Source organism: Stegodyphus dumicola, chromosome 9 (assembly GCF_044657685.1).
Source record: "Stegodyphus dumicola isolate Sdum_Otavi_A_Nest chromosome 9, ASM4465768v1".
In the NCBI taxonomy this organism is placed as follows: domain Eukaryota; kingdom Metazoa; phylum Arthropoda; class Arachnida; order Araneae; family Eresidae; genus Stegodyphus; species Stegodyphus dumicola.
Genome location: NC_140776.1, coordinates 128471007 through 128486750, shown reverse-complemented (window position 1 = coordinate 128486750; position 15744 = coordinate 128471007). Strand labels below are relative to the sequence as shown.

Below are 15744 nucleotides of genomic sequence, written 5' to 3'. Positions count from 1 at the left end.
CAGAACATTGAGCGAAAAAAGCACCTGTTCCAATCTCCATTCGTTAGGCTCGCGCTGAGGTACATAATTTTCGCACCTCGCTAATAAACGAACAAAATTTTTCTCTGATCTAGAAACTGGGTTTAGCATTTTATAAATGTAATATTAAATTTTAATGAGAGAAAAATTGAAGGTTAACAACATAATACACGAGTTTGTTGACACTAACAACAGGACGTCTTTATCCATTGCCAGATTTTCGAAGTTTCGTCTGAAATGTTTTTTTGATGTCTCAACTTCCTTCAAAATTATTTATCTTATAAAATTATTAATACATAAATTATTTCAGACATAAATTTAAATTTTAAAATTTTATTTACTTGATTTTTTATATTAATTAAAGTAAATTTATTTAATATATTAACTATTTAACATATAAAACTTTAATTATTTTCGAATTAATTTCAAACCAACAATGCCATATTTATTTTTTTATTTTAAATCTTAACTAATTAATATATTAATTAAAGTAAAGTAAGATAAATGATTAGTAAATAAAATTGTGGAGAAATTTACCGTTTATTACAACTGTAAATACTACTCGGCCTTGTTTTTTTTTTTTTTTTTTTTTTTTTTATTAACAGCGCTGTTTTTGAGTCACTGTTAATGGTAGTGAATGCATTACCTGTTTTATTGCAGTATTCATTTCGTACCTGTTGCCTGTTAATTTATTTACCTATTTAAGGAGAAAATGAGCACATTCGACGGTGTAATAAAAGAATATCCTCTAATATCTATTGATAGATTTTTGAAAGATGAGGAATGTGATAACTATGCCTCAACCGTATATTTCTTGTCTCACTGTCATACAGGTCAAAAGCTTCATGAATTTTAAAAGTTTTAAAAACAGGTGCAATAGTTATATCTTTTTTATTTGTAGTACTATAATTTTATTATTGAGAATTTTTTTTCCTTTATGTATAGATCACATGAGTGGTTTGGAAGATAAGGAATTTTATGAGCATTTGAAAGCCAGGTCTGTCGATTTCTCACACTTTGTTTTTCATCTCAAGCTTTTAAATTTTCAAAATTTTTATATTGCGCTTTTTGTGTTCTTTTAGGAGTTTTAGCAAAATTTATGTATCTGATGTTACAGAGTGCTTGCTGAAAAGTGATCCTTTGTATTTCCATTTATCAAATTTTATAGTAAGTTTTCATAAAATCATATTTTATAAACATGTCATAAAAGTGGATTAATTTTCATAGCCATGTTTTCAAAAAATGTGCATCAACTTTTTCATAAGCATCTCTGGTACTTGTTAAAACGGCCAGCTTGCCAGAATTAGCAAACTTTATTTGTGGATTTTTAACATGTCGCGTGTTCAATTTTTCTGACTGTTTTTAATATAATTTTTCAGACTGTTTTCAATATGAATTTTTCCATGTGATATCCTTGATTCTATATTTTTCTTCGTATAAAATGTTTATCAGTTTTAATTTATAATCAATTCCAAAAGAAACAATGGAACTACTCTTATGTTCGCCCTCACTTTGCGACAAATTTCTCGCCAAACAATTGCTTGTTTCATTGTTTAGACGGTAGAATGGCTGAATGTAGTAAGATTAATTTGAAGTTTCTGTACGATTTGGAACAAAAGGGAAAAGTGCATTAATTGACTGGTGTGTAAATAATGTTTTACTTAGTAGCCATTTTCGGGACAGTCCGGAATACGTAGGATCAACTCTTATTTTTGTGAATTTATGTGCCGATGTCAATATACAGATTCTAGTTCAGATAATTTTAGGAAGTTTTTGAATGCTGTTAAGGAATTTTGTGTGCCACAGAGGTAAGTGGATATTTGCTTAAATGCATAATCCTTTTTTGTTATTTTATTGTATTGTTTGGTTTAAAATGTAGTTTATTGAGATTAGATATTTTTCGTTTGCCTCTACTGTAAAACTGGGTGCTCCTTTGACTTTTTAAGTGAAAATATGGTTGATCTTTGGATTATGGTAACTTGGCGATTTTTTGGCGACCAACTCTGCTACAGCAACCCTCTATTTTTTTTTTTTTTTTTCTCCCGCGAAGTAAAGACATGTTTCTTTTCTTTTTATTTACTGAACACTTTTTCCAACAATCTACTAGCCAAATTACACTTATACTAGAAATTTTATCTAACAAAACTGCTTAATCATGACAAATATTCACTGCAAAATTGGGAAAAGTGAACAATCGGAAACTCCTTGCGCGTTTTTCACAATAACACATACACATAAACCATGTACACGTCGACTTATTTTTACTTAAAAAAAATCCCAGAATTACACAAAAATGGCATTGCGCACACTCTTCACTATATCCATGTACACTGCTTTTTTCTCATAAATTAGAAAAAATTCATGAAAATGCATGACAATTTTCTGAATCTTTAAACCCAGTAAAAAGAACATATATGAAATTACCTTATCGCGAAAAAGTATATTCCGTTTCCAAATATGAACATTTCCACGTATAAAATAAATAAAATATCTAAAAACTTTTACCTCTAAATTATCTATTATATTATAAACGTCACCAACGAATTCATACCGCAAACATTACAAATACTTAGTGTCAAATATTTAAATTATTTCCATGCACGTTTACTTCAACTAAAATGTATACCAAATTCCTACAAACATAAAATTCACAAAATAACTATCATTTAATTAAAATATCACTAAACCATGTACACGTCGACTTATTTTTATTTAAAAAAACATCCCAGAATTGCACAAAAATGGCATTGCGCACACTCTTCACTATATCCATGTACACTGCTTTTTTCTCATAAATTAGAAAAATTTCACAAAAATGCATGAAAATACTCAACGTATACTACTCAAGCATATTCCAAAATACTACAAACATATAACTCACAAAATCACGATCATTAAATTAAAATATAATTAAATTAAAAAACACTACTTAAAATATAAATAAGCACATACGTTAAATTAATAAAAATTAGATTACAATCCTAATTACTTTAAACTAAATCATTGCTAATAACAATTTTCAAATAATACCATTTTAATTTATTTACTCCTTAGATTTAAAACAATGCATAAAAATAATATCCTCAAATGATTAAAAATACTAACTTGCCTAATCTTCTTCAGAATCTTCATTACATTGCTGCAGTACTACTGCTAATTTCTAAATCCAGAACTACTCTGATATGCGCCCTCAAGTCGCCAAATTTCTCGCCAAATATTTTTGGCGAGAATCTTCACGCTGCCATATTACTATCTAAATTTTTTGTCTACATTTTGAACTTTTAGCCTAAAATGTCTCCAAAAACGTGGTTTTCGCACATGCAAAAACTACGTTTTAAACACACAGTTTAGCTAAAAATCCGATACAAAAACAAAAAATTTAGATAGCAAAAACGTAAAGTTTCTAACCAAAAATATTTGACAAGAATCCATGTACACAGCGACATGTTTTAACTTAAAAAAACATCTACGAATTGCACAATGTAGGCAACGAACGAATCTACAAAAAATAAATCTACGCACACCTCGCTTTAATAAATTAACATAACAACAGTAAATTTCAAAGAATACCATGTACACAGCATCCTGTTTAAACTTTAAAAAAATTCTACAAATTGCACAATTTAGGCAAGGAAGGAATCTACGATTTACGCACTCCTCGCTTTAATAACATAACAATAAATTTCAAATAATACCATGTACACAGCGTTCTGTTTCAACTTTAAAAAACATCTACGAATTGTACAGTCTAGACACTAAACAACAAAATAAACTAAAATAAATTTCAAACAATTTAAAAAAACAACAATAACGACAGAAATTCATACCAAAGAACCAATGAACATAACATTCTACAAAATAAGAACAAGGATAAAATAAAATGCACTTACCATGAATTAATGTGTTTTCGAATAGTAGAAATATAAATTTCGTACCGCCTTTAACATGCCGCCACGTAATCACTATCGTATTTACATGACAGCCAGACACGCTATCTAGAAAATTTATACTATGGTTCACAAATAAATAAAATCACAAATCCCTACTTCTATCATGCACTGCCATCAAAAATAATCTCCCAGACCCTCTTTCCACACTTCCAAATACCCACTACCCCTCAACAGGATAGCCACAATCATATTTCCTTTTGCCGAACTTCAATTCAACAACTACCATTTTATCTTTCCCTCCCATCTTCTCAGACACAGAGGCGAACCAACGAGCTCCAGCGAAAGATTTTTCAACATCAACAGGGGTGCCATAGAACACGCAATCGCGCCAAAAACCAGCGCAGAACACATATCGCCACATTTGGTGAAATTAGGGCGTATATTAGAGTTGTACCCTAAATCCTAAATCCAGCGGTCAACTGGAAGTCTATTCACCAAGTAATAAGAAATTAATAAAATTTCACGTATACTCAAACTACTTTCAGCAAACCACGTACCCTTCCTTACACTCCTTTTCACAAAATGTCCATTTTCACCATATTTCTTGCACAGCCATTTAAACTTCTAATATCCTTCCTTTCACACAATCTCAACTTATTATTATTATCAGATAAACGCATTAAAAATTTAGAATTCACTTTACATAGCGCCATGCAATCCGAAAATTAATCAACATTATTTCACCTAACACACAATGAAGCTTTTCCAAATTAACCCCCTTTTCTGATTAAAGAACTGTAATTCGTCCATTAATGTCATGTTTCACACAACACAGAATATAGCTAAATACGAAACTTCCAGATTTCCCCCCTTTTCCGATTAAACAACTGTAATTCGTCCATTAATGTCACATGACATATCTCATGATCTCTCATTTCCCTCACATAAAATAATGCGTAATCGGAACTGAGTGCTTCTCACATTATTACCAAAGTCCTAGGTAGTAACCTTTATCGCCTCCAAAATGTCGCCAAACTACCAGTTACCATATTCCAAAGATCAGCCGAAAATATATCAATGTGTACGTGGACAAACTCGATTGAGTGCACGAAGCCTAGTTTGTGCAATTCTTTGTCGTGTTATTTTGGCTTTGAATCGCTGCTACGCAATCCAAAATAACAAGTCAAAAACTTGCACAAATTCGTGAAGTGCCAGAGGGAGAAGGTGGGTTTGCCTTCTGAAACTAAAACTCGCAGTTCAGGTGGTAGATACGCTTTTTTGTTCCAACTTGTGGCTAATGTGTGCGTTCATTGTAAGAGTAATTCTCATTCTCAGTTATTTAAATGCGATAGCTTTTTAGAACTCCCTATCAAAGAAAAATTGGATATTATTAAAAGGAATAAATTATGTGCTAATTGTTTGAAAGATAGTAAAATGCATCCCATTTTTAAATGTCGTGCAGGCATATGTACACCCACGGAACTTCTGCTGTTAGTAGCAATAATGCCATGGTGCCTGTCACGCTGGCAGTTTTATTGCCTACTGCGGTTGATTATGTTAAAGGTATTAATGCCGATTTACAAAAATGCAGGATGCTAATTGATTCAGGTAGCCAGGGCTCATTTATTCGGGAGCACTGTGTAAATTTATTGCAGCTAAAGCGTACTAGTGCAAACATAAGTGGCAATGGCCTGAGCTCGCAAAAAATTGGAAAGGTTTCAGGTTCAATTCAATTACAAGTAACATCTCCATTTTATAAAAACGCAAGCATTTTAGTTAATGCATTAATTATACCGAAGATCATGTGTAACCTTCCTCAATATCAAGTTGATAGGTCTGTTTTGACAGCTTTTAAACACTTGTAATTGGCAGATACAAATTGCTTCCAGCCTGGCCAAATAGATATTCTTTTAGGCGCAGATGTATTTGGCGAGATAATGCTTCATGGACGTTTAACTGTTCTGGGTCATTCGTTAACAGCCTTGGAATCAATATTCGGTTGGGTCATTATCGGCAAGACTAAATGTGTATCACAAACAATTATATCTAATCATGTTAGTTGTACCAATGTTCAGTTCCAGCTTGAAAATTTTTGGAAATTAGAAGAAACTTCAGAGATAAAGCCTTACACAGAGGAAGAAATTGAGTGTGAAAATAATTTCAAGCGGAATTTTTCTTGTGACTCAGCAGGTAGATTTGTTGTTAAGTTTCCATTTCGTAGATCTGGCAGTCAACTTGGGTTATCTAGGGATGTCGCTGTACATCGTTTACAAAACACCGAACGTCAATTTATTAGGAATAACTCTTTCCAGTTGGTATCACAAATTTATGGAGGACCATCAACAACTTGGTCATATGGAATTGATTCCAGAAAATGAAATTGATGTTCCAGCTAATTCTAGTTTTTACCTTCCGCACCATTCAGTTCCGGATATAAATGGTGATAAATTTCAAATGGTATTTGATGGTTCTGCAAAATATTCTAGCGGTATTGCTCTTAATGAGAAATTGATGGTTGGTCCACAGTTACAGACTGATCTGACAACATTAATTATTCGTTTCAGAATTCACAGAATAGCTATAACTGCAGACATAGAGAAAATGTACAGACAAATTATACTGCAAGATGCAGACTTTCAAAGAATAGTCTGGCACAATTTACCTTATAAACCAATTCAGGATTTTTGATTAACTAGAATTGCTTATGGTATTGCATCAGCACTGTACCTTGTGGTAAAATGTTTACAGTAGTTAGCAATAGAAGAAGTAGCTAATTTTGCTTTGGCTTCCAAGACATGCCTTAGGGACTTCTACATTGATGATTTGATGTCCGGAGTCAGTTCAGTTACTGAAGCTATAGAATTACAAATGCAATTGAATCAGATGTTATCATGTGCAGGATTTGTTTTAAGAAAATGGGCTTCTAATTGCAAAGAAGTCTTGAATTCAATTAATCCAGATGTGTGCTTATCAAATGTTTCTTTAAACATAGACAGTGATGATACTGTAAATACGTTAGGTATCCTGTGGGATCCAGCTTCAGATATGTTTTTATTTAAAGTCAATTCATCATAGCCTTAGGTTTTAACCAAACAAACACTACTTTCAATAATCGCAAAGACCTTTGACCCTTGGATGGTTGGCACCGATCACGGTTCGGTATAAATTGATCATGCAAAGATTGTGGAAACATCAGTTGCAGTGGGATGAAAGGGTTCCTCCAGACATTGCATGTGAATGGAAACAACTTACAGAAGATATGTTATTTATTAAAAGTATAAAAATTTCATGATTCTTGTTGGTTGAATCAGATAACCAGTTTCAACTGCATGGGTTTTGTGATGCCTCAGAGAAGGCATATGCCGCTGCAATGTATTATCGTTTTGTGTTAGATACTGGATATCGATGTTCAATTGGTGATAGCCAAGACAAGAGTTGCACCACTAAAAACCATATGATTTCCCCAATTGGAACTTTGTGGAGCATTCATGTTGTCTAAATTGATGGACTTCACCTCTAAATCTTTGAATACTCTTATATCACAAGCTTATTTTCATACTGATTCCACTACTGTATTAGCCCGGATAGGATCTCATGCAAGCCAATGGAAGACCTTTGTTGCCAACAGAGTAGCAAAAATCCAGACTTTATCTTCTCCTATCCAGTGGCATCATGTGAGTGGAAATACTAATCCTGCTGATCTTGCAACTCGTGGTGTGTCATCATCAGCACTGGTTGCTTCATTGTGGCTACTTGGTCCAGATTTATTGTACGATTTATTTCCTTTTTAGCCAGCATTATCTGCACCACTACTGAATGATTCTGTGCCTGAGCAAAGATGTGCTTTACAGTCAACAACTGCTGCCAGTCATGTGACAGACGCTCATGATTTATTTTATAAATATTCTTCTCTCACCAAATTTAAACGTGTTATGGCATTATGTCTGAGGTTTATAAATAACTGTAGAAATTCAGAAGATCAGGTAAATGGATTTTTAAAAACTAGTTAATTAACTAAAGTTATGCATGTGTTAATTAAATTAATGCAATATGTTGAATTTAAAAATGAAATTAACACTTTAAGCAGAAATCAATCATTATCTTGTACAAGCAAAATTTTATCTTTAAATCCATTTTTAGATAATTCAGGTATTCTCAGGTTGGGCGGTCGCCTGCAACATGCAAACCTTGCATATGGCTTTAGGCATCCCATTTAGCTGCCAAAGAAGCACATTTTAACTCATCTTATTGTTGTTAGATATTACCATGATGGTCAAAGGAAATATTACAAAATTGTGTCCATTACCAATTTGAGTTTTTTAATTCATATGTATTATAAATTAAGTATTATATCATGATTGTAATATTGGATTGTGTTTTTTGAATTTGCTGAATTTTTAACCACTGAATGTTGAAATAGTATTTCAAGGTGGGCGGCATGTTCGCGCCTTATGTAAATTTTTATTTTGTTCTCTGCAAGAGGGCCCCTGCGAGCGCTGAACTATTATCTGTTGTACGAACTTGTTCTTCTTATGGCCAATAAATGCAATAACAAACATTTGTGTCTACTTTCCATCCACTATACAGCTTAATCAAAAATAAGTAACATTAATAAATTAGTAAGTTACACCATGCACAGATTTGGCAAAGACAAAATTTATTAGGAAAAAGTAGCATCTAGTGACAAATATTTGGGTACTGTTCTGTTATCATGATTGGATTCAGATCTTGCCAAAAGCTGAAGATCTGAGAAAAAATTTGACATATGCATCACTGCAGACTTCCTTTATATAACTTCTCAGTTAACAACAGTACAATGATTCATATTAAGTTGATGCTGACAAAATTCAATGGAAGTTAATTCTAAGCACTAAACATAAATTAAATGAATTGTCATTAAGAAACTGATTTCCAGTCCTTCAAACTAGTTTTGTGAATGTAATTCTTTTTTTCTTCGACACATCATATCTTCACACTTTGATTTTGAGCTTCATTTTATGGTGTTTCATGCACCTTTCTTTCAGAGTGACTAATTCCTCATTCCTGAAGAAAGTGTATAGAAAATATTTCATCATTAGGTTAAGTCCCAAATTTTCATATCCATGGTAAATACAGTAATAATAAAACACAAGTGACTGTTGCATCTTTAAAATTTATATTCTCATTGCCAATTTTGAAAAGGCATTCTTTTACTTTTTAAAAAAAGTAAAGTGTAACAATTTTGAAAGGAAAGATTGGCGACTTTATGTAAACCAATTGGTGAGTTAAGCAAAACATTTGGTTACAACTAAAATAACAGAATTGGTAAAAGAATAGTACTAATATCTATAATATTTTCTATCTATTTTAATTCATAGAAGTATGCTTTACGTTTACATCACTTGGAAAAAACATTTGAATATGCTTGTTCTCAAAGTTATGACAATTTGGTAATTCCACCGTACAATATTTAAATTGGAAGCTTATTTGCTAAGTTTTGTATAAATGCCTTCTTATTATATTGACATAATTAAAAAACTAATTTTAAATGTTAAAATTTTTATCAGACATTCTTCCTTCAGCAGTATATTTAATTTAATTTTAGGTGAACCTACGTCTTGAGCAACCAGCTATTATTAATCTTCCTGATACAGATGGCAAAATAGTTAAGTATAGATTTGAAAAATGCAGTTTTCATAATGACATTCTTATATGTATATATAATTTTTGCTTTTGAATTTTTTAAAACATCTATTTACTGTATATTTCCAAACTTAAGGCGAAAGTGCATTATTTTTCCTTAAAAATATATTCGAAACTCAAAACTTGTATGCAAGCCAAACTGAAAAAGAAAAATTCTATTACATTCAAACATGGTGCCATGGGGGCAAAAATGTACCCAAACAGGTAAAACGAGTGGATTATTTTTCAATTAGATTGATGTAAAGTCAAACATCAGATGTTCAAAGACAATAGTTTTAACTCTGGTAATCCTGTCTGTAGTTAACATATTTCTTGTCTTGTATATGATACGTGGTAACTGTGCTGGTCTTATTTTCTGTGCAGTTTTATTTTTTTGTCTGAAAGATCAGTGGGAAGAGAAAATCTCATATGTGAAATTTCATTCTGTAGGTAATTGCGTTTGATGAAAATTCTAACAATAGTATGGCTGCCCTGCATTTCTCTGCAAATGAAAAACAAGTTTGAGAATGGAGAAAGCAGGGTGCAAATTTCACCAATTTCAGATTTTTCATGTTTGCTACGATGCACCAAACCAGCATTATAAACAATTCCAAAAATAAAACAATTCATTTTCATAAAACGAATATCTCATTTCCTTTAAAATATATATATATATAAACTTAAGAAATATAATTTAAAGTAATAAAAAAATGTGTAATATTTGGCAGTGATCACTTGCTCCCTGCTAATGGAAACATACCACATGTTTTTTGTAAGATTAACAGATCTATATATGAGCCGGCCCCCATAGGCTTTAGGAAAAGTTTTTAAAAAATTTCACTTTTACTTGGAAATATATGGTAACTGTATCGATTTTGGGTGGGGGAGATATTTCTCCACACAAAAATCTGTATTCATATGCTTGTTATATACAAATGTTTTCTTAAAAATTATTTTCTGTATCTTTTAATAGCAATCAAATGTTGTTGTCACTATGCTAACTGCAGGTCATTGTCCTGGATCTGTGATGTAAGTTTTATTTTTCAATAGCTTAAAATCAGAAATATTACAAAATACTTACAGAAAAAAAAAAATTTTTTTTATGGCTTTGTCATTGATATTGATCTTGTTTTTACCTGTTTGAAAAATCATACTGTCTTTATAAAGATCATTAGGCATTTTATTTTGAAGCAAGAGATGTGAAAAATGTGCAGTGCCATCTTTGGTACTTGAACTCTGGACCTTTAATTTGCTAGCTGGACATGCTTTCCATTTACACCATGAAGTCATGCAGTAATGAGGGAGAAAAACTTTACATTCTCTTCCATTTAAAAGGTGACTGGGAAAGAGGGGCCCAATGACTGTTTCCTCATCGTGACAAATTATCATTCATTACTTTTCAATTTCATTTATTTTGGAGCAAAACACATGAAAAGTGTGCACTGCCTTTGTTGAGACTAGAACTCCGGACATTCTCACTTTTACCCGGACATGCTTTCCAGTTTTGCACCACTAAGGGATGTGGTAAAGAGGGGGGGGAAAAACCTTACATTCTCCCTCACTTAAAAGATGGCTAGGAAGGAGGGACCCAGTCACTAAGTCCTGGTGGTCACAAATTATTGTTCATCAGGATTTAGTTCAGGCACCTTTTGTACAAACATGTATAGTCATTTTATTTTGAAGCATGAGATGTAAGAAATATGCATAACCCTTCACTGGAACTTGAACTCAGACATTTCAGTTGTTTTCCAGTTATATCTTGAAGCCTTGTGGTAAAAGGGGGAGAAAATTTCTCCACATGTGTATACATATGGTGTGAATTGTCAGAAAAGATTAAAATTAATTTTTCAACCTCTTACCCTCCAGCCCCCAACTCTAAAAAATCAAAATGTAATCAGTATAATTTTCGTTCAATATATGCAATCAAGTTATTAGCATTTCTTATGCTTCCAGTTTCTGTATTTTAAGATTTTAATTGAGTAGGCTTCTTACAAATCTAGATTTCGTAAGGATTTTCCTCTATCTTTTAATTTAATCATTATTTTGGAACGAATTTATGAACATACGTTACAGCATAATGTATAAATTATTAACATTTAGATCTGAAAGATTTTAAATGTTATGTAAATATTTAAGATTGAAAGAATTGTGAGAGATTTTAAAAATGATATGAACTTATTATAGCCTATAAATAAACATTTTGTAATACAACATGTCTATAAAAGTCTATACACTGTCTTTATTTTAACAGCTATTAGTTGCAGATATATACTTCGAATTACAGAAAGGTTTTGAATGGTGCAAATATTCATGTTGAGGCTTTTAAAAAAAATACTTTTGCAAAAATTATAAAATCTTACATTTGCTCCCTGATCCCTATATTTCTATTTAGGAAAACATTATGCTCATAATAAAAAGGAAAACACAAAACATTTGACTCTTATTCAATAAAAATTGACTGAGATATTTCATTTGCATTGAGGGTTTGATTAATAAATAAATTAGAATAATTTGAGGTTGATTTTTTGCTTCTTAAACACCATTTAGTAACATTCTTTGGAGATTTACTAGTATCTTTATAACTTTGTTACAGGGTATGCCAAAAGAATTTTCACACAAGTTATTTATAAATTTTCAGATGCTAAAAATGCATTATTAATATTCTCATGTTGATTTATTAATTTTAGAATCATAAAGTAATGATAGAAAAATTCATTACACTAAAAATATTTTTAATTTGTGAAAATGTTATAAGTTGAATATGTTGCAAAACTTAAGTCCGCCTGACTGAAATGTTTTCTAAAACACGGTTTTTGTGATTCTGTGATACAAGATTCTTGGGTAAGATCTTTTTGAAAAAGAGCATATTCATCAATACTTTTCACAATAATTCACACTATCACTTAATTTATTAACATGAGAAAACTTTTCAGAACTGATATTTTATTTTTATTTATTAGTTTGTGTATTTTTAATTGTCAGTTTACAGTTTGTTTTAAAACTAGTTTTAATTATTAAACAGTTTCAGTTGTTTTAAAAACAAAAATCAATCAGGGGACATACACTCCTGCTTGTTATTTCTAGTTTTAAAACTATATATCTTTGTCGATTTTTGTTGTATGGAAAATGCATTTTTTGCATTTTATTTTTAATAACAAGTATAAATTTACTTAAATATAAATGTACGGACCTGAGAAACATATAAAAAAATTTGTTGTCTTTACAAAATTTATTTTTTTATATTTAAAAGTGCTGAAACACAAATATCTGCATTATTTAAAACATTTTTTGTATTTGGAATATGTCAACAAGGAAGTTTTACGAGTATCACATAAAGGTCAGGTAAAGACTTTTGTGAACATGGTATATAATCATTTTATAAGTAGAGCAAGAATGTTTATAGGTACTTCTGTATTAGCTAGCACCAGATAATAACACTGCCAGCAATTTGTCTTCTGATATTTAAACAGGGTTTTTTTTAATATATAATTTCTAGTGGCTTTTTAATATATAATTTCTGGTGGTTTTAACCATATTTAAACTGTATTTTAGCTTCAAAAATGTGCTAGAACTTTATTTATTATGTTTGGTATGCTCTAGGATTTTAATTGAAGGTAATAATGGAAGAATATTGTATACTGGTGATTTTAGACTCCCCATTGGTGGATCTGCTAGGTTATTAAATATGCATGAAGCCGATGGCAGGTAAAGTATTTAAAATATTTTATTTTCTGTCACATATCTGCAAGTCAAAAAGCATTTAATTTTTATGAAAAAGTGCAAAACCTAAAATATCTGCATTTGGTGTTTAATTTTTTCTTATAGAAAATAACTTTTTATTTTCTTTTATATCTGTTAAAACAATGTAGTATTGAAATTTGTGTTACTAACTTTTTAACTAACTTTTTAGAAAAGTAAAGTTAATCAGTATATTATAATTTTTATATGACAGTGTTATTGTGTATTGAACATTGTTCGTTTCTTGAAATGTCCTTCTGAATACCATGCTCATCTTATATGTATGATCTGTTATTTCAAAAATATATTGACATAATTTATCCCTTATGCTTTATATTTAAAAGAAAAGGAAACATGCAATCTTACCTTAAAGTATAGTACTTAGACTGCAGCAGCATACGTTCTATAATGACACACGACTAATCCATCATATTGTTGATTTTAATTGGAAAATTGTGTCAAATTTTATCATGTTTCCTATAGTATAGGACATACACTGCTCATTATAAACATTTCACACATTTTTACAACATTTTAAGATACACTCATAATTCAATAAATTTCGACACTAAATTTTAGTTCATTTGTATATAAAAGTAATAAAAAAAATTTTAAATATTTATAAAAAAACAATGTAATTTTAAAACCCCCAAAATAGAAACTAACACTAAAAATTAATAAATCTAATATATTTTTTAAGAGCTCTCTCATGACCCCTGCTAGGAGGGGCTTAAATTACCGTAATTTCCGGAAGAAAGGCTGCATCAGCGTAAACGCCGCAATAGATTAAATTGTGCATGACATCGTCGTGGGGCGTATAGATGCAAAATCTCAAGCTAAGTCCTGATATATGACATACCAGTTAAGAAAAATGCATGAAATGAAACCATAACTCAAAAATAAATTAAAGGTAAGAAATGTGGAAAATATATTTACCTTCACGTATATACTTATATTTACCCACTAAAGAAGTCCATATTTGTAATACTCAGACTATATTATAAAAAATGTTGCAACAACGAAATATTAAATTTGGATGACAAAAGGAAATTTTATATTTTACGTACAAAAAGAATTACAGCAAACTATACATCATATGAAGCCATCAAAATTTGATTCTTCACTATCCGAATTAAAAGATTTAGTAAATCCTGATCTAAATCCAAGTCTTCCAGATCATCATATTCATCCTCTTGGTTTACGGTCTCTGTATCTAAGGATATAATTTCAGCTTCTTTGAACCCTGCTATTATTGATGATGTTTTTACCGATTTCCAAGCACTTCCTACCCACTTTGTAACTTCTTCATAAGATGCTGTATGCATTTCACCGCTTTTGGTATACGTAAGCAATCCTTCACTCATCCAACACTCCCACCGCTTTTGCACTTCAGCTTTGAAGGATTTATTACCTGACAAATCTAACGGTTGTAAAATTTTTGTCAAACCACCAGGAATTATTGCTTCGGTCGTAGACAATTTTTGACATCTGGTTTTCACTGACTCAAGTAAATGAGCATGCATGGAATCCATTATTAATAACCCTTTTGGTTGGGAAAAAGATCCCATACGACACTGCCAAACTTTTTGTAGCCGCTCATGCATGATTGTTTTGCACATCCAGCCATTCTCGTTTGCACAAATAATTACGTCATTAGGAAAATCTCCCTTCGGAATAGTCTTTCATTTAAAAATGATCATCGGCTTTAGCTTGTCACTGTTTGTGGCACAAGCTAACACACATGTAAATGACATTCTTTCATGCCCCGTCGTAAGCACAGATACAGTTTTTGCACCAGTTTCATCAACAGTTCTGTTTGCAGGAGAGTCGAAAGCTAACGGCGTTTCATCCATATTTATTATCTGTGACCGAAGAAGTTTTTTTATGACAATAATATCTGTCACATATTTTAGAAAGATGCCTTTTTATCTTGCCAGTCCATTGGTAGTTGTTGCCCGACTGTTGTTCTAGTATGCACAGAAATATTTTTTCTTTTCATAAATCTGCTACACCTCCTTTGAAATCATTTATGTTTATTCGTTTTGCTATAAATTTTACTTGTAAGCGAATTTTTACAGTCGAAATTGCCCTTCCCTTTCTTCATTGCTCCTTTATCCAGTTTGCAAGGTCGTCCTCTAGATTCGGCCACCTTACAGTACCACTTCTTTTGGCTGGTTTCTGTTGTGGCATATTTTTAAGTTCTTTTTCAGTTCTCCAACGTCGAATACATCTTTCATCCACTTCAAACTCTCGAGCTGCTGCTCGATTTCCAATTTGTTCAGCACGTGAAATTACATTAAGGTTAAAACCAGCAGTATAGCTTCTGTGCCGTTTAGGTGACATTTTCAAAAATTTTCTGCTCCCTTCTTACTTAAAAACTATCCAACAAGTACTTGTACCCAAACTGATGGGATCTGTATCTGGCAGAATGCTAAGA

At 31.4% G+C, this 15744-nt stretch overlaps 2 protein-coding genes across 5 annotated transcripts in view; one reads left to right on the top strand and one right to left on the bottom strand.

Annotated features, from left to right (window-relative positions):
• The window catches only part of Use1 (Vesicle transport protein Use1), a 48704-nt gene extending 48478 nt beyond the window's left edge, over positions 1-226 (bottom strand). For 2 of the 3 annotated variants that reach the window (XM_085824088.1, XM_085824089.1), the window contains exon 1: positions 25-189. In XM_085824088.1, coding sequence (XP_085680214.1) covers positions 25-40 — 16 coding nt within the window. In that variant the 5' untranslated portion in view covers positions 41-189. Of the gene's footprint in view, positions 1-24 lie in introns of all 3 variants that reach the window. The other variant, XM_035361000.2, reaches the window with a different exon arrangement.
• A 392-nt stretch (positions 227-618) lies between these two features.
• Positions 619-15744, top strand: part of LOC118190307 (uncharacterized) — a 49348-nt gene continuing 34222 nt past the window's right edge. For both annotated transcript variants that reach the window (XM_035360998.2, XM_035360997.2), the window contains exons 1-6: positions 619-851; positions 964-1015; positions 1101-1185; positions 9493-9552; positions 10543-10598; positions 13170-13274. In XM_035360998.2, coding sequence (XP_035216889.2) covers positions 731-851; positions 964-1015; positions 1101-1185; positions 9493-9552; positions 10543-10598; positions 13170-13274 — 479 coding nt within the window. In that variant the 5' untranslated portion in view covers positions 619-730. The remainder of the gene's footprint in view (positions 852-963; positions 1016-1100; positions 1186-9492; positions 9553-10542; positions 10599-13169; positions 13275-15744) is intronic.